The sequence below is a fragment of the Telmatherina bonti genome, assembly GCF_933228915.1.
Source record: "Telmatherina bonti genome assembly, chromosome: 9".
Taxonomy (NCBI): Eukaryota; Metazoa; Chordata; class Actinopteri; order Atheriniformes; family Telmatherinidae; genus Telmatherina; species Telmatherina bonti.
The window spans coordinates 33,236,998-33,263,397 of NC_136627.1; the positions used below are offsets into that span (position 1 = coordinate 33,236,998).

At 39.1% G+C, this 26,400-nt stretch overlaps 1 protein-coding gene across 1 annotated transcript; it reads right to left on the reverse strand.

Annotated features, from left to right (window-relative positions):
• Positions 1–864: 864 nt before the first annotated feature.
• pak1 (p21 protein (Cdc42/Rac)-activated kinase 1) lies at positions 865–19,826 on the reverse strand. Its single transcript, XM_079246326.1, has 15 exons — positions 19,783–19,826; positions 18,539–18,758; positions 15,448–15,542; positions 14,338–14,485; positions 14,058–14,095; positions 12,700–12,813; positions 9,647–9,881; positions 7,443–7,506; positions 6,963–7,011; positions 5,987–6,099; positions 4,551–4,668; positions 4,278–4,377; positions 3,621–3,817; positions 2,902–3,039; positions 865–1,106 (listed from the first exon to the last, which is right to left on the reverse strand). The coding sequence occupies exons 2-15, from the start codon at positions 18,729–18,731 to the stop codon at positions 1,020–1,022; spliced, it is 1,689 nt and encodes a 562-aa protein (XP_079102452.1). The 5' UTR covers positions 18,732–18,758; positions 19,783–19,826; the 3' UTR covers positions 865–1,019.
• Between the last annotated feature and the right edge of the window lie 6,574 nt (positions 19,827–26,400).

The following is a 26,400-nucleotide window of genomic DNA, read 5'->3' on the forward strand; positions in this document are numbered from 1 at the left end:
AAATAAAAATCCGTTTCTTCTCATGGTCAGATAAACGTTCCCAAAGTTCTTCTGGAATCACCCATCTCTTGATGTTCATCTTTGGGAAAATTATGTAAAAACCACTTTCATGCTACTGATTCTGCAAAATTAGGCAATTTCACTACTTAGTACTTCAGATTATTAATAAAAAAACAGTGTACAATGTGTTTATTGGTCATGCCCAGTAGCCAGTTTCAGAGAATGCCTGTGCTCTAAGTGTGCTATGCTCTACTGCTTCTGTTAACATGTATGTTAACTATATTCAGTTAAAACAACGCTAAAACAATAACCTGACCACACTCCAAACTCAGTCCTCCAAGAGCTCTGGGCACGCCAGTGTTTCCTCATAATGATTCATATTGATGTAGACGAGACAAAGTACCAAAACGTCCCCCGCTCCGTATCAAAACCCAGAAAAGATAAAACTACAATCAGGCCAACGGAAATCCCAACACCCTCTGTGCCAAACAAAATAAAAGCACTTTTACAAAGGAACAACTTGCACCTCAAAGACGGAAACTTAACACACACAAACACAATCAAACACACACAGAATTCGAATGACGGCTCGCTGTTGTGGTCCAGGACACGGATTTAAAAAACACAAAACAAAACAAAGAACTGACAAGTCTTTGGGCTCTATTGAGACTCTCTCTCCTCCATCAGCCTGTCCATGCTGGCTACCAGGACGGGGATGTCAGCAATAACATCACTCCATCTTCTTGTCTCAGTCCACTGGAGTGTTGAAAAAGAAATTGCAAGAAGAATCTACCCTTCTTTCTGCCTGTGAGGAGGGGAGGTGGGGAATGGAGGGGTCAGGGTCAAAGTTAAAGGTGACAGGAAGAACGAGGGAGTTACAAAACACACGAAGGAGGTGGAGGAGGAGGTGGGTAATGACTGAAGGCATTTCAAGGATTTGGTAACCCAGCCAGCAGTCATTGCCGCCTTCCCAGGAGGAATGACAGACAGGTAGAGACAGAGAGATGATGAGTGCAAAGCTAACGGTTGTTCTTCGCTGCCTCCTTGGCTGCCAAAATGAGAGGAGTCAGACTGGAAAGAGGCTTCGCCATCTTCAAAAACTGATGCTGAGTGAGGAAGAAGAAGAGAAGATGAAGAGAGATTCAGTGAGGGAGAAGGATGGACAAGGACACAGGAAGAGAGGAGAGGGCATGAAGGGAAGGAGGAGAGAAAAAATATTTCAGTTCAATTTACAAAACAGAGAAACACAGCTTCACCAGTTGATTCACCAGTATGGAAAAGTACAAATTTACCAAATTTACCAACCCAGTTTATTAATTAAACACTTAAACACAAAGTCCTGCACAGGACATACTAACATATGTGCACATGTTCCTGGTGAAAAAAGTCTATAACAACCAAAAACAACATGAAAACTTAAAAGTCGAGAAGCATCACCTCAATCAGTGTTAAACGCTAAAGGAAATAAACCAGACTCATGTTTACTTTCTGCTGCTTTGCTTGAATTTCTCATCAGTTTTTTGAGCAGAAAGTGTAACTCCAACATGTCTTTTACAACCTGACGTCAGACGTTTGAAAGGAACACAACTTTACACAAAGATCTTCACTTTGCTCATCTGAAGTCCCGTTCTGCTGTTGCAAACAGCCGATTAAAGGATAAAAAGTAGCTGCAGTTTATCAGAATATGCAACTATCACTGCGTCTCCACATTCCTGCTGGAACTCATCCTCTGCATGTCCAGAAGTCCTTATGAGATTGTCCATAACACACACATAACACATAACATATCATCTAGACATGTTAGGTCAGCCTGGGGAAATATTACTATAATATTACCACTAAATTACTAAATATCACTAAAATATTACTATAATTATCACAGCATAATCTTGAATTGCAACTGTATATAATTGTAAAACCTGCAGAAGGTTAAGGTTACATGTTAATTTAGTTTATTTTCAAATAACTAAGTGACTGATTTTATGTTAATTTCTTCATGCTGGTTGGACACTCTGATTAAGCCACTTAAATATATTTTTTTGTGTTTTGGGGCTCATGTTTATGTCTATTTAATTACATTTAAAGTGTAGCTGCAGGAAAATATTATAATGTAAAAACGTTTTCATTTAAAACAAAGTGAGAAGGATTTTATGAGGCAGTTTTTGCCAACAATAGAATTGAACTTCATCAGTTTTAACTACTTAGAGTTGTTTTTATTGTTTGTCTGAATTGCTGCACTCCCACACAAGGCTGTCTGTTCTCTGCAGTCCTGGATTAAAGTCGTGGATCTCTTAACTCAGGAAACTGCAGAAAATTCTTTGTCATCGCTGGATGTAACTTCAGAAGACCTCTTCTGAATCATCGCTTATAAAAAAAAAAAGAACTTTAAATGAGTACTTACATAACTGAATACTGTCTTTCAGAAACGGTAATAAAACCATCTGTGTGCTGAGTATTACACAGTTACACAACTCAGCTTTCTTCTCAGTTACACGTCCTCTCCATCGTAACACCTACACAACTAACGGACTATCTGATTTGATGCCCTGCTGTCCAGATCACACTTTACCTGAAAACGCCAACAAGTAAGTAAAGACGGCAGACATTTGGAACTTATGTAAAGATAAGAGATGACAAACTCTAGATGAGAGAAGTTTCTGCAGTGCTGGAGTGTAACTGAAGTCTTTGCTTCAATGAGCTTTAGTGGACACTTTTAATTTTTCTGGCTTTTTAAAGGAGGCTTCAGACCGTAAAGGGTTAAATACGCTGCCATCTGTTGGCTTTAAAGGAATTTTATCAATCTGAAAAATAAGCAAACAATTTAACTCCATTTCTTATGATTTTCTGTGTTCATCTGCTTTTCACGTGTCACGTAAGAGGATAAAACACACACAGTCATACCTGCAGCAGCTCCTTCGCCGACCCTCTCTTCTCCACGTCCATCTCCAGACATCGGTTCAGGAAGTCTCTGAATATTGTTGACAGTTTCTCTGGGTTCTGAAGCTCGGGCGTACCGTTGGTTGCTATGAGATACAGTGCCTGCAACACACAACAGAAACATTTTAGTCTCCATCTCATGACGACAGGCCCAAAAGGAGACAAACCTGCATAGAGCCACAGCTCCTCTATGCTGCTGCCATCCAGTGGTTGTTAGAAAAATGGCTGAGCGTTTGGATCGTGGCATTGCCCCTCTTTCTCCCTCCCCGCCCCTGTTCACACCAGATAAGTCTGTGATGGAGCTTCATCTCATTGTGTTGATGTAGACGCTGTTCAGTCTGTGTAAATTCTACATTCATCTGGTGTGAGTCCTTCACGCATCCCCATTCTTGTTGGTCTCTTGGAGCAATTTTGATGTTTTTCTTCAGCACTTTGCAAATCTTTTACTTTGCTTTTTTCATAATGAGCTCCCTCTTACTATGTGTCGACGCAGTAATCCTTCGCTGCAGTTTATTTACATAGTTTATGTGCAAACGAGACCACAAGACACCAAAACAAATCCATATAATCTATTAGGGATTTTTTAATGTATAAACTGGCCTATGTTGCCAAATATAGTTCTCCAGAAGGACGTTCTCTTATTTCAGTTCTCTCTGCATCGATCTGTGTGTAGCTAAACTCACCCTGAGTGGATTCTCATTCAGATATGGCGGCTCCCCCTCCACCATCTCGATCGCCATGATGCCCAGAGACCAGATGTCCACTTTTGGGCCGTAGGCTTTTCGGGTCACGACCTCTGGAGCCATCCAGTACGGAGTCCCAACCATGGTGCTGCGTTTACTCTGCTCCGGAGTGATCTGAGCGCAGAATCCAAAGTCAGCTGGAAGGAGCAGAGAGGTCAGAATCAGTTCTTGAAGTGCTACGAGTGGGAAAAACTGCTGTACTTTAAATTTCAATAATAAAACCGAGGAGTTCGGTGTAGTTTAAGGACTTCTGGCCAATAACAGTCTATGTGCCAAATGTGGTCCTTTAGCAGAAACTTTTCTTTAACTGTACATGGAGCATTTATATAAAATACATTGTCAGCTTTTAAATGCTTATTAAAATCACTCTCTCACCTCATCATAATGTACAGTATAATTTAAACACAAATAAATAGTAACAGAAATGAGATGTGGATACCTGATCGTTTAGCAACAGGTTTGGATAACAAATCAATGACAGTTTAAAAAAGCTAAAAAACGGTTAAATGTAGATAAAAAAGCTTTTAAAATGAAAAGAAGAGTAATGACGGTTGAGTCCATGAAAGGATGACTGTATGTTGGCTTTTGTGGACTGACTGAGCTTGACGGAGCCGTCCATTCCCAGCAGGATGTTGTCGCTCTTGATATCTCGATGAATGACCTGGTTGGAGTGCAGAAACTCTAATGCCTGCAAACACTGGATAGAAAAACAACATTTGGAATAAGTTTTACTGCCGTAGAGGCATTTAAGCGATGTCGGAAAAAACAGCTCTCTTAAATTATGTTCGAAGAAAAAAAAACCCATTCAAATTAAACTTTAAAACATCACTCAGTTCCAGAGAATAAGACGAACATGTCAACATGTCTTACCTCTCTGCATACAGCAGCGATCTGAGCTTCGTCCATGCAGGTTTCAGTTACAACATCAGTGAGTGAACCTCCAGCCAGATACTCCATTACCACCCACAGCTCATCTCCTACCAAGTAACTATAGCAAACAACGTGGATAATGAGTGGAGCGCTGAGGACAGGAAACTGACAAAATATCCACATGCAAGAAAAATAAGCCTTGGAAAATGGTCACTTTATGTGAATTATCACTAAATTAATTTATTTCGCTTTTAATCAATGAGACTAAAACTTCAGAGGACATGCTTGTATCAACATACTGCTTGTTTAATGGGAATAAATCTTTTTCATTTTGCAGCAACAGATCAAGCAGTGATGGATCTCTGCTGTCAAAACACACTTTCAGAAAAGCCAAAAAAGCTGAAAAAGACAGTTTGTTCCCTTGCTTTCTTGCTTCCAGGACCACTGAATGAATATTTACCTCAAACAGAATATGAAATACACAGATGGGACAAACACTGACAAATTATTGACAGAGCATTTTAAGAAGCAAAGATGTAAAACAAATAGATTAAAACAAGTTTCCATCACTGCAGAAGAAATAATGGCTGAAGACTTTACTGATCACTGTCAGAGTCTGACCCTAAACTAAGTCTTCCAATGGTCTGTGTTTCTTTTCTGTTTGTAGACGGAAGCTGACAAACATAAAACCTGCTCTGTAAACAGATTTATGGCCATGGAGTAGCTCACACAGTAAATCAGTGACATGGAAATGTTGTTTCCATGGGGATGGCAGCTCTAACACCAGTCTTGCAGTTCACCTAGGTGTCTCTAAAGACAGATAGGTAACTATGGTAACCAGACACCCCATGTACAGACACACACAGCTCTCTAAGCCCTCATTAACAGCTCAGTGACAGAATGTGTCCAGAGTCCAGGAACAGAAGACTTTGCGAGGTTAAAAGGAAAAATCTGGAGGCTCTTCAGCATCATCTTTTCTTCCCTTTTAACAAGCTGGGAGCTGATTTGACTTTACAACACAAATCTATCTTTACTTGCTCTTAGTCATGGATAACACTAGGTCGATATAGTAACATGATGTATACAGATTTATATGTATATAGGTATAAATATTTATGATAAGATGTGAATTATTTGTAATATTTCTACGTTGGCGACTTAAGTTTTCAGAACTTTTCTGACGTAGTTCCGCTATGAAAAACACACAACGCCTACAACAGTCTAACCCTGGTCCTGGAGGGTCGATGTCCTGCAGGTTTCAGACGTTTCCCTGCTGCAGCGAACCCGACTCAAATCAACAGGTTATTAACAGACTTGTGCAGAGTTCGGCTCGCCTTTGAGGATCCCTGTCTTACACTAGTTCACTCACAGTTACTCTCTTGATAATTTACACTCAGTGGTGATAAAAGTTCAGGTGTGTGTGTGTGTGTGCTCACCTGTCCAGGTAGTTGACTATGTTTGGATTCTTGTTTTCCCTCATTACAAGAATCTCATTGATAATGAGTTCTTTCTTCGGCTGCTGCTGCAGGTTCATCTGTTTTATGGCAACCTGAATGAAGATGACAAGTCATTAAAAAAAATAATAAGACAGGAATATTAAAAGAAACTTATTTCATGTGGCATACAGCACATCCAGACAATGAAAAGGAAAATAAGAAAATGATGACAGAAGAAGTCTGAGAGGAGAAAAAACTTCTGAATCCAGGCAGTTAAACCTGACAAGACATTAAAAATTGAGCACAGACTGATTCTGAGAGTGAAAGCAAGGAGGATTAGCAGCAAAGACTTAATGGACTGTTTGAAAACCAACCTGGAGAAAAATCCTGTTACTGGCATATCATCACACAACAAACTCAAGCTGAACTCGCAGCTTTTTACTCTGGAGACTCTTCTTCTGTTCATTATTCAGGATTAACTGCTGACACGCTGAATGAACCAGTGTTTTCTTAAAAACTTCTTTTAAAAAGCCTTCTTGCTAAAACACTTTTTTTTTTGTTTTATCACACTCCAGCATGAACATGTAGTTTAAACCCTGCAGTCTGAGACGTCCTCTTTACCTTCATCATTCTTAGATAGAGTTTTAAAGCTTTGTTGGAGATACTCGACCACATTTGTTTCTAAAAAGGAAACAAACTCTACAGCTTTCCTGAATTATTAAACTCATTAGAAATTATTTGAGAGATTGAAAACTCCTAAAATGCCTGTCAGTCAATCAATCCAACATTTTCCAAACTACCTCACTCATGGATAACACTAAGTAGATATGGTAACATCTACCTAGTGTACCACGCAGCTATTGTCTGGATGAAGGGCATTTTTATTTAGTTTAATTCAAATTATCTTAGAAATCTGACACCTGAAACAAAACTATGAGCTAAACAAGAAGAGCGTATCATGTGTTAAGGAACCTACCTCCTGTCCTGTAGCGATGTCTATAGCTGTGTACACTGTACCAGAAGCCCTGAGAAAAGACAAATTAAACATCATTCAGCACATCAGCAGAAGTGTAATTACTATAAATATAACATGTGTTATAATTCATTTATTCAGCTTTTGATAATCACTGTATCTCCTTGTAAATCTAAATCTCTCTGAACAAGTATTGGTTTGACGTCAATTCCAGTTTGTCATCGTCCATCAAGACCCCCAGTAAATCCAAGTCGCATCATGCCACTGGAGTAAAAATACTGGAAGTGCCTTGTGTGTGAGGCGACTTAAATCATAAACTTTTGATTTCAGTTGTGTTGCAAAGTTTTATTAGATAGCTGTTCTAGCGAAGCTATCCAACAAAACATTAGCAGGATTTGTAAAAAGATTTGTGTTTGAAACAAATTCAAAGACGTTACACAAGGGATGGAATATTTAAAAATATAGCCAAAGAAATATACGTACCCCTGTCCAATCTTCTCAAAGCGTGTATATTTTTTCTTTGGGTCTCCAACACTAACAATTGTACCTGAGAAAAAGAAGAAAAATAGCAAAACTTTGTTATTAACCATATAAACAACAAACAGGCTGTAAATGTAAAGAATCTGCTGAATGCCTTATGAATGGCAGAAGTCACTGCTGAAATGTGTTCACATGTTTTTTGGGTTTTTTTACAATAATGCTGAATTTGAGTGGATAGAAGAGTCTGGCATCTGTCTATCCATCTGAACTCTACTCTACATTATGTTTGTCACACTCAGGTGAATGCAGCATGCGGACTGGGAATGAGAGCAGAGAGGAAGAGGAAACGACTGAGAAAAGATGGAAAGAAGGGATGAGGGATAAAATGATCAGAAACAAGATGTAGATGTGAAAAACAAAATAGAATAAGTAAAAATAATTTAATATGGGTGGAACAAAAGACAAAACTAAGGTTCTTGAAAAATAAAGAGAAAAATACCAAAAATAAAAAGACAGACAGACTGATAGAAGCTCCTTCATCAGTTTAGTAATCAGAGTCCACACAGCAGGGAGGTGATAAGAGGACCAAAGCTGGAGAGACTCTGCAACCGTAGAGACAATGGAAGGAGAGAATAACCAATCAGACGAGAGGATTGGATAAGAGAGGGCGGGACAGTGAATATCAGGCCTGTCAATCAGAGAGGCAGTATCCTGATCTTACCAGCAGAGGGAGACCTGAGCACATCTGGACAGGCGTGGGGCATGGTTTAAGAAATATACAGGCTTTTATTCATACAAGTGCACATAGAAACATTTCATTAAGGGGAAGGGATTGTTTTTTCATGCATGTCAAATTCCAAGCGTTTGGTAAGGATTAAAAAATAAAAGGAGTTAGGAAATTACACCATCATAGCACTGTTAAAAACGTTTTAAATGCACAAAGCTGTGTTCTCCAACATTGAAGGGGAGCATTGAGGGACACTGGATTCTGAATATTTTCACTGTTTAAAAAAGCATAAAATGAGAATATTTTGTTTATGTAGGAGTATGATGACACACTCCTTCCTGCACCTGGGTGTCCAGCTGCAGTCCACCAGGGCTGCAGTCCTGCACGTTTTAGATGTTTCTTTCCACCTACACACCTGATTAAAACTGAATACCTTTCCTCAAAAACTTATTGAGTTTTAGCCGAGCATTATGACATATTAAACTAATTCAGGTGTGTTTCAGCAGAAAACATCCAAAACCTGCGAGGTGTCAGCCGTCGAGGGCGACTTCTCAGGTCGACTGTCTGCAGCAAACTCACAATACTCAATCAGTTATTTAGTTACATACAATAAAAGTACAATTATTTACTTTTACAGAGGGTTTGCTTATCTCTCAAGTCTAAATTCACAATGATTACTATCATTTTCAGGTTTGAAAGTCTGAGATCAAACCTAAACGAGTCATTTTCTGCTGGAGAGTTTCTGTTGTTGTCTGTTCAACAAACCACCGGGTAAAGGTCGGCTGGCTGTGTGCGACACATTTCGGAGAAATTAAACCATTTTACTGCCAGGATCTGCTCATTCAGACAGCACACATCCGCGCAGGTCTGCTGAGTCTCCATGTTGAGGGACACTGGACATTAAATATAAACACAATTTAACTTTTGAGCAGGAACATTTGAAAACTTGAGGCGATGCAGGCAGACATGTACATCTTCCACAGCACCTTGCAAACATCTCACACTGTAAAGTTTTATGTACAAAATTAAATGTGGATCTTTGTTATTTCTGAAATTAAAACTTACAGCAAGTAAAGACTGGATGGGGACAACGTGTAATATATGTGCAAAGAGAAAACTAATTTTAGATACATTTTATTTAGCCTTAACTAACATGCAGCTGTTTTAATAAATGCCTCCTGAAAAATAGAATATGCTGAAATCAGCAGCAACTTTACAGGAGTCTGAAAGAAGTTGAAAGCAAACTCTCTGAGGGAAACTGCGTGCGGACTAAGTGATGAAACAACTGTCTAGTGTCTAAAATTAGCAGGTGGATGCTCTGCCCTCATTCTGCAGCAGGTAAAAACAGCATCAGATGTTTCACAAAGTATTCTGCTGCGATTTTTCCATGACTGTGTCTGCACAGTGGGACAACGGGAGGAAGGTGACCCCTGCCAGGTCAACTGCATATGAAGGGCCCGAGCATGTGACTGAAACTCACGTAGTTTCTCCAGGATCTCCTCGTCTGACATCTTCTTCTTCCTGGTTTTGTCTTGTGAGTTGGGCACAGACGGACCAGGGGCAGGGCTTGCACTGGGTGGGCTGCTGGGAGCAGCTTCTGCAGGGGGTGTGGGGGTGACAGCGGCAGCTGCAGCAGTCGGCGGGGAGATGGGGGAGGTGGCTGCATCTTTGGTTGGAGGAGGAGGAAGGGGTTCTATCACTGAGCGGGTGTATATCTGAAAAATAACAGACATTGAAAGTATTAATTAAACTTTATTTAACAAAATTTATATTCTCATTTGTGCAAAAAAAAACAAAAAACAAAAATCTTCTCAAATATGTTGGTAAAGTGAGTAACACTGTCCTTCGTTGTACAATACAGTGTTGTGTTGGTGCAACCTGCTACCCTGGATCAGACGGTTGGTAGTACGACGCTTCAGATCTCCATTATTTATTAGCAGTAATCAGTCTGACATGTTCATCTAAACTTCCCAGATAACAATGTGATAGGACTTGTGGAAAGTGTGCCTGCTCCATAAAGATTCCACCCTAATATGATGCATTTCATATCAACCTGAACACTTTTATGTACATGCTGGGTAAAAAGTTCAGACTGAGCAGTTTGAACATGTTGCAAGCGTCTCCTGTATCTAATGAACAACTAATGCACGTAACAGTGAGATGTTGCAGTCCTGCTTGGATTTCAGACAGTCAGCAAGAAAAGACAACATAAAAATAATAGCTGTGTGTTCTTGTGTGTGCATGCATGTGTGTGAGAGTGGGAGCCAGGTCCTCTGAAGTAATCGCCATAGAAACCAAGGCGCCATGGCAGCAGTCTCTCAACCGCCAACTTGTCTGGGAAAAAAGCAACAATCTGTGTGTGTGTGTGTGTGTGTGTGTGTGTGTGTGTGTGTGTGTGTGTGTGTAGGTGAGTATATGGGGGAGTGTGAAGGGGAAATAACTTAAAAAATATTTAATGAACAAAAAGCCTCATTTAAGAAAGAGTGTTTGTCACCAGGATTGCATCAATTGTCTGGCAGGAGGATCCAGAACTGAGCAGCTGATCAGTGATATCAGGGAAAAGTCAAATGTTTTCTCAGTCAAAAGCTTTGATTATTTAGTTTTTCAGTCTCTTGCATCGACGATGGCAGTATAACTATTCTGAACACATTTAAGGGGATTTATGCTGCTATAAACGCTGAAAAGCTTTTAGCTGTTTCACCTGCAAGTTTCAAAACTGTTCAAATAAAAAATATCCCCAACACATTTTGATGCAAAAAAACTTGTTAATGTGTTAATGGAGACTATATTATATCTGAACTTGTGTATCTGAACATTTGGAAGTACATATGTTGACGACTGATGAAATGTGCACACTTATGAAGCCAACTCCCACTAGTATGAAGCATTTACAATTAAACAGCAGGTTTGTTGTATAAAACAGTCGATACTTTCAGTGCTAATCCAATAAACTGTTTATTAGATCATGAAGAATAATGGACAGAATCAAATCTGGTCTTTTAAACTTCGTTGTCCCATAACGAGCAACAGAAAGTGTGTGTACTCTTGACGTAGAGAATGTTTCTTTGACAAAAAGTGTTTCTAAATAAAAAACCTGAGCTTCCCCTGTGACTGACAAACACACTGAAGTCTTTGTGGACCTATTAGAGAGCTGAAATGAGGCAGCGGATGGGTCCATTTAGAAATTAGTGCCTGTGAGAAACAAACAGTTACTGGACATCAGTAGAAGACTCATCTGGTTCCGGGCTGAGCGACACAGTGCCAAAGAAATACACTAATAAACCTTCGGTTTGAAACAATTCAATAAGTAGCTGTGTCCTCTTAGTATTTAATGTGAAAACAGCATCAGAATATGACAAATAAATTATGCAAACATACTTTTAAGTGCAGTGAATATTTGTGATGATGCCAGCTCTTCATCCCAGACAAACATAACATTTAAGATTTTAGTGCTACACAGCCTGCAATCAATGTGGCTTTTTAAGATAATTGGTTTCATTTCAGTCACTTCACTACTGTCCTAAAAACAAAACAAACCTTTAAAATTGGTAGAAATCAGTTATAGGAGCTGGTTTTGACACATTAAGACAAATCCTGGAAGTAAACTTATGTAATATTTGGGTTTTTTATGGGTTATTGACCAGATTTAATTTAAAGTTAATCTGTTTTACGATAAAGATCCGACTGTCCAATAAAGTTTATTCTGTTAGTTTAATGTGTTAGCACATGATTTCCTTTTCTGCAACACCTCATGTCTCACATTTAAAACTAAAATTCATTTAACACCAAACTCCTTTCGCTGCTTATGTTAAAAAAAAAAAAAAAAAAAAATCTGAAACCTTTAAACTTCAGCTGCCTCTCTGTATTTTTGAGATCTCAGCTTTGACTCAGACAAACATCGGCCTCCTTCCACATATCTCTTCTCCATATTTTAGGTCATGTTGCAAACAAAAGCCGTTGCTCCACAAAGTGTTACGCATTATAACAATCTGTTGGTTTCCTTATATAGGCTTTTATGACTTGACTGTCATTATGTAATTTTTTCTCTGTCTGTAAAGCATCTTCAGATGGCATTGCCGTGATTTGAGGCTATATAAATAAAGCTGAATTGAATTGAATTAACAAGGATTATTGTTCCTGTGCTAATGGAAATTCAGCTCTGTACTTCACTCATCTGTACATGTACTAGAAAGCAGTAGGCTGCCTTGTTTTGGCACCCAGGAAGCAGTTGGGAGGGGTTAAGTGCTTTGCACAAGGGTCCAAAGTGGTTCACCTCAGATGGCACACAAGGGACTTAAACCTGGGTTCTCCAGACCTCTGCACCCTCTAGGCTACCACTGATTAGCATCATCTCAGTGGATATCTCATCCTCATGCACTTTCAGCAGCAGGGTTTCGGCATAGTTTTTTAGTTTTAAACATTTTCTCATGTTTTAGGATTTGTGTTCGCGTTGGATTAGGGACTCAGGAATGCTCTATACACACAAGGTCCTTATAAGTGTAGAAAGACAAAAATGCCACAGTCGTTCCTTACTGATTTGGTGTGTTCTGGACGGGGGGCGATCACTGGCGGGGGCTCGGCCTCATCTTCATCTTCGTCCTCAGATACAGTTGCTATGGCAGGCGTCTCCGACACAGCCTTGGAGCTCTGCGTGATGTCACATGGAGAGAGAGGGTGGAGCCTCAGTGACATTGTTACATGAGGTTTCATTGATACCAGGCCCATCACTGCTTCCTGCTGTTACTGCTGCTTCCTCGTTTGCTTCATGATCTCATCATGCAGATGTTTTCCTGTCTGTCTTCAGCTCTTTTTCTCCGAATTTAACCCCACTCCCTGTCTTTCCACGGTTTTTCTCCCGTCTTCCTCTTGTCATCACTTCTGCTGCCTGAAAGCTCTGGCCAGGTATGGCTAGCAATGCCACTAGTCACACATCCTCTTCCTCTCTATCTCTCTGCGATGCTCTGAAGCTCGGCTGGTGGCCAAGCTGCAGAGACAGGAAAGTGCTGAAAGAAGGAAAAGATGCTGATTCACAATGCAGAGTCAGAGGGAGGAAGAGTGAGGAGTGCATCTTAAAGAGCGTCTTCCTTTCCTTTATTTCACCCTCATAGTTGGGTTTCAAGGTTTTTTTCAGATGACTTTTACACAGCCGCAAAACAGAAAGCTTCCTCATCTGAGTTCATGCAGTTTGTGTATTTCTGCACACCTAATTCCAACAGCAATAAAGTTTCCCTGGATCACAAATGCATCAAAATCAATCAAATAATGTTCAACCTGACAAACTTAATGTATATACTTTTACACTACTATAACATGTCACAAATAACCACTGAAAGATTTTTTCCCTGACAGTTGTATCAAGCTTTCTTCTGTCATTGTGTAACATATTTGTACGCTTGCAGACAAAGCTTGGCTACTGTTTAGACGGCAACAGATACAACCAGGAAGGAGCAGCTGGTTTGATAACAAATTTGGTCATTTGGAAGAAGAACTGTAGGGCTGAAACGAAGCGTTACCCATAAAGTAGACTCAAAAAAAAAAAAAGATGAAACTGTGCATTAAAAATAATCAACTATAAATAATGTAATTGAAAACAGGGATGATGGCTTAAATATTGTCTGTTAAAGGGAAAGTTAGAAAAATTTTACCTGAAATTATAATTAAGCTTCACTGGGTAATTTTCCTCACTCTGAAAGTAAGATGAACCATTCACCACTAATATAGATTACGTGGTCCAAAACTACAAAAATAACCATCAAACTAAATCTTTCTCACAACTGCACAATGCTGATCAAAATACAGTTTACATGTAACTATGGGACACTTGTTGATGGAACTGCAGCCACATGTAAGTTGCATGTAAGTAGCATGTTGCAGAACAGAAGCAGTCTTACCGGTGCGGTGGAAGAGGTGTAAGCATCTGTGTTTTTATCTACAGGAAGAAACAAAAAAGAGAAATAAGGAAAAAGCAGCAGCAAGGTGTGTTCTTATTTATGAAAACAACAATCTGCTTAGTCCTTCTTCAAGTGTCCATGAAATGTAAATAAATGAATTTGACTGTCATGTTTCAGCATGTAGCAGGGGTTTTTAGATGAGCTTTTATTACACATATGAATGTAACACCGTATAAAGTTGTTGAAAAGCACAAACTGGGGTGTTTTTATGTAAACATGCCTGTGAAGCTCATGTATTTCTGGCTGTTGGCTGTTTCCTTGGAGTCATAGAACTTCAGGACATCGAGGACGGCCTGAGGATTCTTCTTCTGCTCCAGCTTTGTGATGTTGGACGTCTGCAGGAGGCGCGCCCACTGCTCCGGCATGCCCTTTGTACACACAGATGCAGAATTTCACATGCTTTTTACATCATTAATTCATATTTATGTGCAAGAACTGTTTTTAACTGTGTCAAAGGCACATTTCTGTCCCTCTGTGCCACCATACTTTTTAAACAATACAAGTAACTTTGATACATGAAAAACACATTCCTCTTCCAATGAAGGTTTAACAAGACAGTTTGTTCATATCTGCACTTAAATCACAGAACTGGGTCACATCTTCGTATTTTCCCGTCTCTCTGCTCATCTGTCAGAATCAGTCCATCACACACACTCCATACTTCCTGTTTCACCCCTCCACTCTGCTGAGATCTGATCTTTACTTCTTGTCAAACCCTCCATCCATCTATCCATCCATCCTCACTACTCACCCCTCTGTTTAATCTCTTTGCTTTGTAATCAGGTTGTGGTGATTCAAGTAAAATGACAAATGATTATTTGTATGTAGATGTGCATAATTGAAAGGCAGGAGACGTGCCCCAGATTACAGAGAAGGAAACCACACGCACACACACACACACACACACACACACACACGCACACACACACACACACACACACACACACACACACACACACACACACACACGCACGCACGCGCGCGCGCGCGCAAACACTATTTAGCTCCCAGCTAAAAGAGTTTGGTCAGGCGGATCAAGTGAGTCAGCTGAACAAGGCATCTTTGTCTAATGTGATTATTTAAAAAGGTTTATTTGCCAAGTATGCGTGTGTGTGTGTGTGTGTCAAGTTCACACAAGTTCACAGACAAACACACACATTTTCTAACAAACATGCACGCAACAATAAACACGGGTCCTTTGGTAAGCAATTAAAAGAGATTTCAGCAGACCTCACAGCAGAAACACACCACAGACACAATCTGCTTTAGGTAGACTAGTTGGGAGTGTTACCACATGAAGGAGAAGCAGCGCAGGACGCCACACACTTACTGTAAACTCTCCGGTAACAGCATCAAAGCCAACATGGATGGTGTGTTCAAAGTCAGATGGCAGAGAAATCTCTGGACGCTCCTTCTTCTTATAAGCTGAAATAAACAAGAATAAAAAAATGTTTTAATAATTTACAGATTGTCTCAGGAAAGTCCCACACAAAAAATAAAATCCAGATATTTTTCAACTTCATGGATGAAATTAGTGAAGAAACTCAATATGGGATAAAAGGTTATAGATGTCTCCAAAGTTTCCCTCAAAGGCTAAAGAGGAGAAGATAAGAGGTCAACAATACTTTCCATTATACACCAACTGTAAGAACAAAATATCTATTCCATGTTACACCAGCAGTGAGAGCAAAATATCTATTCCATATTTCACCAGCTGTAAGAAAATAAAGAGATTAGGATTCCTTATTCCTAAAAACAAGGTCATTGATGCAAAATGAAACAGTAAAATGAAAGGAAAAGCAGATGGAGAACCAATTTCAACTAAGACATAAGAAGAATGATTAGGATATAAAAGAAAAAAACAAAACAGATAAAAGAAAATTATAGAGAATTTAAAGAAAAAGGCAACATTTTAAGAGAGAAAAATACCATATGTTAGCAACGGTGTGACGTCATCCTCTGGGAAATCATCAGTCCACTGAGATTCACTGACAGCAGTGCACCCACCCAGCCCCGCCTACCCACAGATGATAAACAATGATGCAGACTGTAAAGAAAAATCTGCCTCAACTACAGGTTTAAGGGGAAAAAACAAATAAATGAAATGATTAACCTTAACCCTGAACAGCATCAGCTGCAGCAGAAACTGTGTCAACACACGAGGCGTTGTTAAAAGCATGCAGTGGGAGACGGGAAACAAAGCTATTTTTAGTCTGAAAGATCAGATTAACCCTTTAAAGTTTTAAATTATTAACAACTTGGTCTACTTTAACTTTGCACACTAAAATGGTTTTGATTTATTAGCATTTTTTTCCCCCCATAAGTCCGTTAAAGTCTACATAACAAAACAACCTGCAGGATGCGATGGTTCTATCACGTCAACATATCAATGTTCCTTCATAACCTCCAAACCTGCATACACCTTAATAACAGTTCAATCAAGCCGCTTTTCATCAAGCCATAAAAAAGAAAACAGGTAAATCTCTGTGCTGACCAGAACAGTCCGAAGGCAGCCCCACACAGAGCAATAATCAGACAATAAATGTACTTTTGCATGAAGCTGGTGAATTTTTGTACCACAGTGTTTAGGAGGCAACTGGGGACTCCAGCAGAACTTACAGCACACTGTGCACGCTGACACACAAAGTGCAATTTAGCTTTAAGCCTCTACGGGTAGCATGTCATGTTCATCATGCTATCCTAACTAAACATCTAATCAGTTCAACTTTAACAATTTGTAATTGTTTGGCTTTTTTAATGTGTGACAGAGAAATTTTCAAGCCAAATTTACCTCAGAGAAAAAAAAAGCTAAGAGTGTTATTAAGGTTCATAGTGAGGTGATATACAGTCTGTCCCTGTTTGAACTCCAGCAGGACCAGCACCTGTTGGGGTCAAAGGTCAGTCTGCAGGCAGGGCACTGCAATCATTAACAAACTCCTAATTACCAGCAGCTGTGGAACTGGAGAAAGTGTTAATGAGTAAAAAGTTCAGCAACAGAAACACGGAGGGTCATGGCAGAAGTTTATCACCACATTAACTAAGCTGATGCAATCCTAATACAATACCAAGGTAAAGACAGAATAATAATAATAATAATAATAATAATAATTATATTATTATTTCTCCTTCTATTTGAGTGTAAAATATTGATACGTACAAAGTTCTTTGTAATCTTTAAGATAAGCAGCAATGCCAGCAGCTACACTGTGGTATAATGAGGCCATTAAACATGAACTTTGAGACTCAACGCTATCAGATGTCTTAAAGATACCAAGAGATAATTCTTTTGTTTCATTTTTACTTTTCCTGTTCTCATGTTTTTAACAGGTTGGGGGGCTGCTGTGCTCACATGTTCAGATTGTGGAACAGGTATTTGCATATAATCCCCATTTCTGTCTTTCCAACCACAGAGTACTTCTGTAATCCTGCCATTTTCCTCTGCTATTGTTCTCATATTTGGACTGATGTCTTGCTGAAAATCATTCCCCCAAAAGAATTCAGAGAAGATTGACTTTAGAAATCCTTCCCATTATACATCAGATAATATAATTTCATCAAACATTATCACAGCAATCTCATTTAATGCACGTCCAACTACAAAGCCTTTTGTGGCCATCAGTATCTCACATTCACTGAGAGAGAAACTGGGCCCAAGTTGGAAAAAAATAAGTCAGAGAATATCCCCATTCAGAGCTACAGACACATAACAATAGGAATCATCATCATATTAAACTTCGTACTCTTGTTAACAAACAGCAGCTTTCTAACAGACTGAAGAACTGAGACGGAGACTTTCACTGCAGAGCGCCTGATAACAGCTGTGACACAATAGGGCCAGAAGGATCTGTCATCTTTACCCTCGTGCTCTAACACAGAGGGAGGCAGTGAATCACAGACAAACTGAGGAGGTTTAAATGTGTTTGCTGATGGCTACTGATAGAAATGTCTCGCATACTGATGTGACTGAGAACAGCTGAAGATGGAGGGTAATGTGCTGCTTTTAAAAATTAAAAGCTCTAACTGAATAATGAATGATACTGCAGTTAAAAAAAACTCCAGTTTTGTGTTGTAGAGAGAATTACAAGAGCAATATCTTATTTTCATCTGGTCCACACATGTAAATACATTGAAAGCAATAAACAATTACATCTGAAAATTAATTTAAAGTAAACCTGGAAAGATTGTTTCTAATCGCAGGTTTACACTTTTTACAGCTCTACACAGGTTGTAATAATTTCATATATGGATAAAATGACCTCTGATTAGTTGAATTTGTGGAGGGGGAAAGGGTTTTTGTGACTTGTGAATGTGCACAACCAGAACCAGATCTTCGCGGACCCCCCTGCCACAGACTGTGGTCAGGTATAAAAAAATAAAAACATATTTAGTTAAAATTGTGATCGAACTGCATCAGGACTCACTTTTATCGCCTCCCCCTGTCAGGATGAATCGAATCGAGCGGTCTTTCTTCTTCTTGTCCTCTGGGTTTGGTGGGAGTGGCTTGGAGCCATGGTTGAGGGGGACGGGGTCCTTGTTGCAGGAACCGATCATAGTGCTGGTGTTTCTCATTGGCGGAGCTGGGGGCTTGTCCTCGACCTCCCCATTATCAGACATCTTCAGATAGGCTGCAGCCGGCCGCTCCTGCATAAAAACAGACCAATCACAGCACAGACATGGTCAATGGGAACCAATCAAACCATCCACTGGATACGTGATGTGGCTACAGGGCTGCTGTTATCCTCTGGTGTTATTTTACAGTCACAGCAATTCGCTCACATTCCTTAGTTTGTAAAGTAAAGGTTTATAAAAGCTCCAACAGAGAAGCACAAAGCTTAATTAAATTCACTTAAACTGCTTTAATTGTCAGATCAGATACTGATAATTGTCAAATTAATTCATTTCTCTTCTTTGAGTCTTTTATATAAAGAGGTTTAAAATGTGCTATTTATGTACGAGGAAACGTGAAATCAGCTGTTCAAGGCGTCATTTGCACAATACTATAGATACTTGGCTCAATTTATTTCAAATAGTATGTTTCTTTTTTTTTTTTAATCCATCCAATTTTAAATGTCATTAATTAAATAAAACGTTCATAAATGTTTTATTATTTATTGCAGAAGCAGTTCAAATTGAACATGCGGCCAAACGTCGCCTCAGTCAAACAATTTTAATCTTTCCATGAATTCCCATTAAATGTTAAGGATTTAACTTTGTTAATCTGAATTGCAATTTAAAAATGTTACTATTAAATAAAAATAAAGGTTTAAGAGGCTTTAGATTTGAAAATAAAAGGAAAAAATCTTTAAAAGTAAGATGACAAAATCATTATATGCAATATGATGATGAGTATAACAGGTATGATGTAAACAATAGGATTTACAAGCACTAACACGGCTACATCACTGTGTACGTGTGTGCGTGTGTGTGTGTGTGTGTGTGTGTGTGTGCGCGTGTGTGTGTGTGGGTGAGAGAGAGAGTGGGCTGACACAAGTCTAATGGAGTTTCAATCAAAAGATAGCATGCACACCCCCTCATACCCTGTGATAAAAGTACAGCCAGTGTACACGCAGCTGGTTTAAAAACAAACAAACATTGTCATAGCTGGCTTTGCTACTTAAAGTCAAACACAAAAATACACACAATAACACACAACCTACAGGCTAACCTGATCTGCTTCAAGCCCCACTGAGCACAGAAACTCATGAGGAGCAAAGTAGGTCAGAGCTGCAAGGAAAATAAAGAAATATATCCACAAAGTCACACATACAGGAATATTATTATACATGGTTAAATAATTCATTTCCATAAAATGTTAAATATGAAAAATCTAATCTGTGTTAATCTCCTGCCCATGTTTTCAGCATCTAAAACACTGCAGAGAAAACTGTCCTCTATGTCTCCACTTCCACCATAAGTACAGGTTATAACATGTTACATTTATAAAAGTACATTAAAATGTTTCATTATGATAAAAAGAGAAAAATCTTAGAAATTAATAACAGTGAAAGATTGAAGTAAAATGTTATCTACTTATCTGAAGTGTGAAATGGGGATGTTCTGCTCCTGAACTATCTTTATGTTCTGCTCTGCTATTCTCAAAACCTTTTATCTCAAACCTTTTTCTAGTTTGTTTTCATTCTTTGTTTTTATTTACTGTGCATATCTGAAAAAAAAAAAAAAAAAGTTAGAAATACCTCCTTGCAGCTTCTATGACCAGCTGTGCTTTCAATACTGGTATTTACAGAAAAAGCTGCTGGGACTGATGGAGCAACTATTAAATTTAACTGGATATTCTGGTCTGCAGCACTTAAAACAAAAAAAAAAAAAAAAAAAGTGATACAAAAGTGAGTTTAATGCAATCCAATCCACCCACCTTAGATTAACCTAAAAATATTCATTAATACAACTAAATAAACGCATTTAAGCATCACTTTGAAAGTTGTGGCTGCAAGGAGTTGTGGGAATTATGTCTTTTTGTAAAGGATGAAGGTAATGGAGACAGTAAAAGGAGGTATTGGAGCTTCTATCTCTTATAGCTGCTAACATTCTGGGCTTTTTCACACAGTTTAAAACCTTCTTTAGCAAACTGCACCACCTATTTAGATGAAGCTTTGGGGGAAAGACAGGTTTTTACATTTTCAAACAGAAACAGTATATTTAATTATTTAGACTTAAAAAAAGACTTAACTGGGGCAAGATAATCAGTTAATATTGTCATGCTTATGAAGTATTCCACAGCTTCGGGAGACATTACACAGCCATTTCCAAAGTCTTAGAGGCCGTCATCATGACTAACAAAATTATTTTCATGTGTAAATTCAGGCTGTGAGGGCTGTCAGAAGGAATTTGTTCAAAGCAAAAGACCAAAAAGAGTCACTGTATGAACAGGCAGAAATGTTGCCTCTACGTATTTATGATGCAGTGTTACCTCCATCGTTCCCTTCACACAAATGGAGGCGTGTTTAGGTTTTTTTTTTCTAATGCAACCTCATACATAAACCTAACAACCTCCCCACAGCTAATCAAAAGTCGAGTGTTGATCAGCTGTTCCTGAGTTTGCAGGGGTGTGATGGCATCAGGCACATGATGCTTTCCATCTCCCCCTAAAGGCAAGTTAAAAAAATTATAAAGTAAGAACTGACAATCCTCTAGCAGCAGAATGACCCGTGTTTTTCCTTCAAAATGAAACAATACATGATCAGCATTTAAAAATGTGACAGTAAATAAAACTAACCGTGCTGAGGAGCAATAAACCTGACAGCAAACTCATTTCCACTGCTGTAATTAGAAGCAGATCAGCTGGAAAGGTCAGTTCTGGATTTAAGGGAAGTAATGCAAACCGCAGACCCTCACAGGGCAGCTGGTAGATCTTACCTGAGCAGAAAAAGAGGTTTTAAGCTCAAAATTAATCTGCAAACAAAACCTATAAAAAAATCCTTCAATGTGAACAGAAAATGATGGATTTCCAGAGTCCAAGTCCAGACAGGCTGGAACTGTGAGGCCCTTTCAGCTTTTAACCAAACCTGCCTCTCAGTGATGTCAGAAGGTGAGTCACGCAGGGGAATGGTATATACAGTCAGATAGAGACACACACACACAAACACACACACACAGCGACTAGTAAAACCTACAACCGTCCCTAAACACACATCTGGATGAGTGCATCTTTTAACTTGACACAATAAACACACAAAATAGCACACAAACGTAAAAAAAAAGGTGTGTTTACAGCTATTACACACGCAAACAATCACTGTTTAGAAGGAAACAATGTGTGTTATTTGTTCCTCTGTAACACACACACAAGTATTTATATCCACATAAACACACGCAGACAGGAGTAGACATTAGAGGTCTCATATTTCAGACACTGGTGACACTTTCAGCAGAGACCTGTTTCTAAACAAACCCACTCACTGTCTGCTGCATGACACACACACACACACACACACACACACACACACACACACACACTTCCTCTGATACTTAAAACTGAACAATCACCAGAGTCAACAAGGAGTTTCAGAGGGTTTTCCCAAACTTTAGCAAACAGGTACGCCTTATCAATACGTTTCTGTCTGAGAAGAAGGCAGTGAAGCGTCCGCTGTTTCACTCTGACCTTAGAATCTGATGATGTCATGTTAGTATAACTCACATTTACACCATCAGACTGTGTGTTTAGTTTACTGTTAATGCCGTGCTGTTAAATACGGGTGTGTCAACACAAGGAGACTGAACTTCCTGGTTGTTGGAGACCTTTCACCTCTCATCTGAACACTTGTTTTAAGTGGCTTATGGGCCGTTCATACTCCGTGTTTTGGAGGTCACTTCTGAGTCGCTGATCAACCTGTGCATCTTGTTGGTTGTCTGGTTTGTTTTTGCCACAGAAACTTTTGCCTACCTGGGCAACGAATGGGACAAGCTGGTTTGAATTCACCTGGGGCTGGGCAGTAGGTTTATATTGAGAAGAAACTCTGCAGAATAATTTTATATTAATAAAATAATGTCAATGTGTAACTGAAGCAATGTCCCAATCAGTTGGCCCATGTGGCTGCAGAAAAACCAAGAACAGGACCATGGCATCATACTTGTGGCCACTATCTCTGTTTAACCATTTTTATGTCAATGGCTTTTTTCTCTAAAAACCACATCTTTACTATTCAGATTGTTTTTTTCTCCCAACGAATGCTTTGAGGAAACTACGGACCTTATGAAAGTTAGCTCTTCTGTGTTGGGAAGTTTGCTTGTGGAGTGGTTGTTTAGTTTTTCTTACACTAAATTTTTTTGTGCTTTTTATACTCAGTGTCAACTACTTTTGGACTGAGGGTGTTATGTTTGAGCTTAAGAGGTCTCTGTAGCCTGAGATGTATATTAAACCACTGAAAAGGGATGTCACATCAAAATATTATCAGTTTTTTTCCCTAGAGTCCAGAAAATGGATATTAAGAGAGATTACAAAGATCATACAAAAAAGAACAATGCAACACACAGCATGAGAAAACACAACCGTGCAAAGCAAGCAACAACTAACGTTTTTCAGTTTGCTTGTTTAACAGCGAAGCCATCCTGAACAAACGTTTGAAGAACAAATAATCTTGAATCTTAAGAGTTTTAGTTTGTTTATCAGAAGGTAAAGGAGGGTCAAGCAGAGGTTTAACTCACCACACAAACAGCCTTTGTTTACTCATCACACAGCACTGGTTTCACACAGTATATTTACTCTAGTGTTTGTCTGATAAGTGTCTCAGTGACGGCAAAATGGGGAGTTTGATTTAAATAGAGTTTGATGTCTGCACTAGTCTGGGAATTACCCACTGATTTGAGTCAGATGTAATCTGTTGGTTTTGCTTCTGAACTGGTTTAAACTGATGTGTGTGTAAACTGCAGCAAGACGACACTGTTGTGAAGTGGAGCTATACAAAGAAAGCTGAACTGAATGTGTTGCAGCAGGGAAACTTGTAAAACCCGCAGGACATCTATTCCTTTGAGGACTGGGACTGAGGACCCATGTGCTGCCTGATATCCCGAGTTACCACACATGTATGTTACAGCGCGTCTCTGAGTTCCAAACTGTCTGAAGTATCAACATCAAGTTATTCATTTTTTCCACATTTCTCAATCTTCTTTCCTTTTCCCTGACAATGAAAAACGTTACTCTTCTATTTAATCTCTCTCCCTGCAACAGACTTGATCCAGATGCTGAAGAGTGTGATTCAGTTAGTAACTCAGACCTCTAAGCTGAGGGTGATTAGGCACCTTCCCTTTCAGCAGCATCTGAATTACGCCAAGGCACTTAAACTGTCTAAAAGAAGGCTTTAAACATGAAATCAGATCAGTGCTGCGAGGAAAAATGTCCCTCATCTTCACAGCTCTCATCGCACAGAAAAAACACTAAACAGATGGGTTTACCTGGAGCCTCACCTCGTCTCTCTCTGGGTTGTCAGCTAACATTTTCCGAGGGGGTTCGCCACATGCAGAAACTTAAATTGTAGGGACACACATTCATAAACACCCGAATCTCAAGAAACTGCTATCATCATCATCATCATCATCATCATCATGTTTACTGAAATAAAGCTTCATGCACAGCTAAACATACTAAATGTAAATACAAAATATTTGTGTAAGCCACCGACGGAACACAGCTCAGGCTTTATTCCCTGATCTCCAGTCTAGGGAAGCTTGTATCATTGCCTAAATATTGTTCTGGTTTAGATCGCCGTAGCGTCAAATGTAACTAGTTTTACAGGATTTAGCTCAGTCTGATTTGGACATTTTGATGACGCAGTTTTTTGTATTTATGTATTTATTCATTTGTAAACACCAAACTAAGAGTTTGGTTTAACACCACTGTTTTAAATTTCCACCATTATGCTACTTTTACCATCTCAACTATTTGATAAAAAACATTTATTTGGATTATTTTTGTCCAAAACAAACAGAAAAACGCAGCGAAACTTTTTCCCTGGCCTTTTTCTTAGTGTGAGGGTTAAACAAAACACAATTAATATGCAATAAAATACACAACTGCTTCACATGCTCACCTGTGTGCCGATTTAATTTCTAAATATTTGACGTTGTGATGACTTTATGGGTCATTTGAAGTGTCCTGTGCTACGTCAGCCATTAATCAACGGTGTGCTTTTCTGACAAAGTAAGACATATTTTCCTGTAGATTCCCTGTAAAAATATGATTATAATATGAAAAATATGCTGGATATATGTATGGTTTGACCTATATAAAAGACAGCGGACATAAGCTGGTTTGGTTACTTTAATAGATACTGAATGGATTTAAAGGTATGAAGGAGCGTAGAAGTGTAAAGGAGTGTAAAAAAACATAAATAAGGAAAAAGGATGCACTGGAAATCCTGATGATTGTTTAATCATGACGTACAGAAGATGACACACCGCTGGTGTTGTCTCTTACAGCCAGGTGGCCATTTCAGGGTGCGATGCAGAAAAAAGCTTTTTTATGGAACAATTGGATTCATGACAGCCCTTTCTCACATTCTGTCCTGAAATGTTGTAGGAATTTTTTTTTTTTTTTTTTTTTTTTTAAAATGGTGGAAATGTTTGCTTTTGACACCTTTTTGAGATTTTTACACCAGGGTCTGAACAATATTTCTAATAAAACACTGCTGTCCTTTCTAATGACCTGTTTGATTGTTTCACTTGCTCCCCACTACTGTGGATCAGATACAGAGATTCAACCAAGTTGCACACAGCAAGCAAATTCACACCAGTCGTAGCCCAGGTAAGCAATACATGAAAAAAAAAAAACCTCAAGGCACAAACTTCAAATGTATATTTTAGCATATTTTACCAACCAGATCTGAAAGTCTACATGGATGTACATCCACGGATAGACGAGCAAACCACATGCAAGCACACAACCTCACACTGAATCTATTTTCAAGTTCAAATGCACACACTCATGAACCACACCCAGGATAATTTGGGTCTTTGAAGTTTCAACCTCTGGAGGATCCCATGTTGAGGCAGTACATCCTGAGTGCTGCTCTTTATTTCAAACACACTTTTTTAACCCGTTTTCATTTTGTTCCACTCAAAGCGTTTCACAGTTTTATTATAGTCAAATTATAATACAAATATTTAGCATTTCAAAGGCTGATATGTAATTTGTCTGTGCCATAGGCCCCCACAAAGACTGCTTCAATCGGCATTTTTTAAAAACAATCCCATCAGTAAAGCTGAAAATGTTTTTAAGCTTTTCAATGCATAACCCGAGTCTTTTGTCAGGTGGCAATCAGTGTGTGTGTGTGTGTGTGTGTGTGTGTGTGTGTGAGTGTGTGTGTGAGTGTGTGTGTGTGTGTGTGAGTGTGGTAAGGAGGCAGATGGTAATTTTGGAGGGGGACGTGGCCAAACATAAGATAAAGGATACACGAGGAGACGGAGAGAAAAAGAGAAAGGGAGAGGAGAGGGGGATGGTGCTTTTCTTCTGCGTGAAAAAGCGACACGACAAGCTTGGCTGGGACGGGCAAAGAGACAGAAAAAGACAAAGACAGACAGACAGACAGAGAGAAAATGTGTGTGTGTGTGTGTGTGTGTGTGTGTGTGTGTGTGTGTGTGTGTTAGAGTGTAAGAGAGAGAGAGGAAGTAATATTTTTAAGGTCACGGGGGAAAAAGAAAAGTAGAATAGAGAAAAGAGAGAAAGAATAAAAGGGGAAAAAGAAAGTGCGTGACCAAGTAACAGACTGTGTCTTGGCAGGGGGCAGTTTTACACACACACACACACACACACACACACACACACACACTT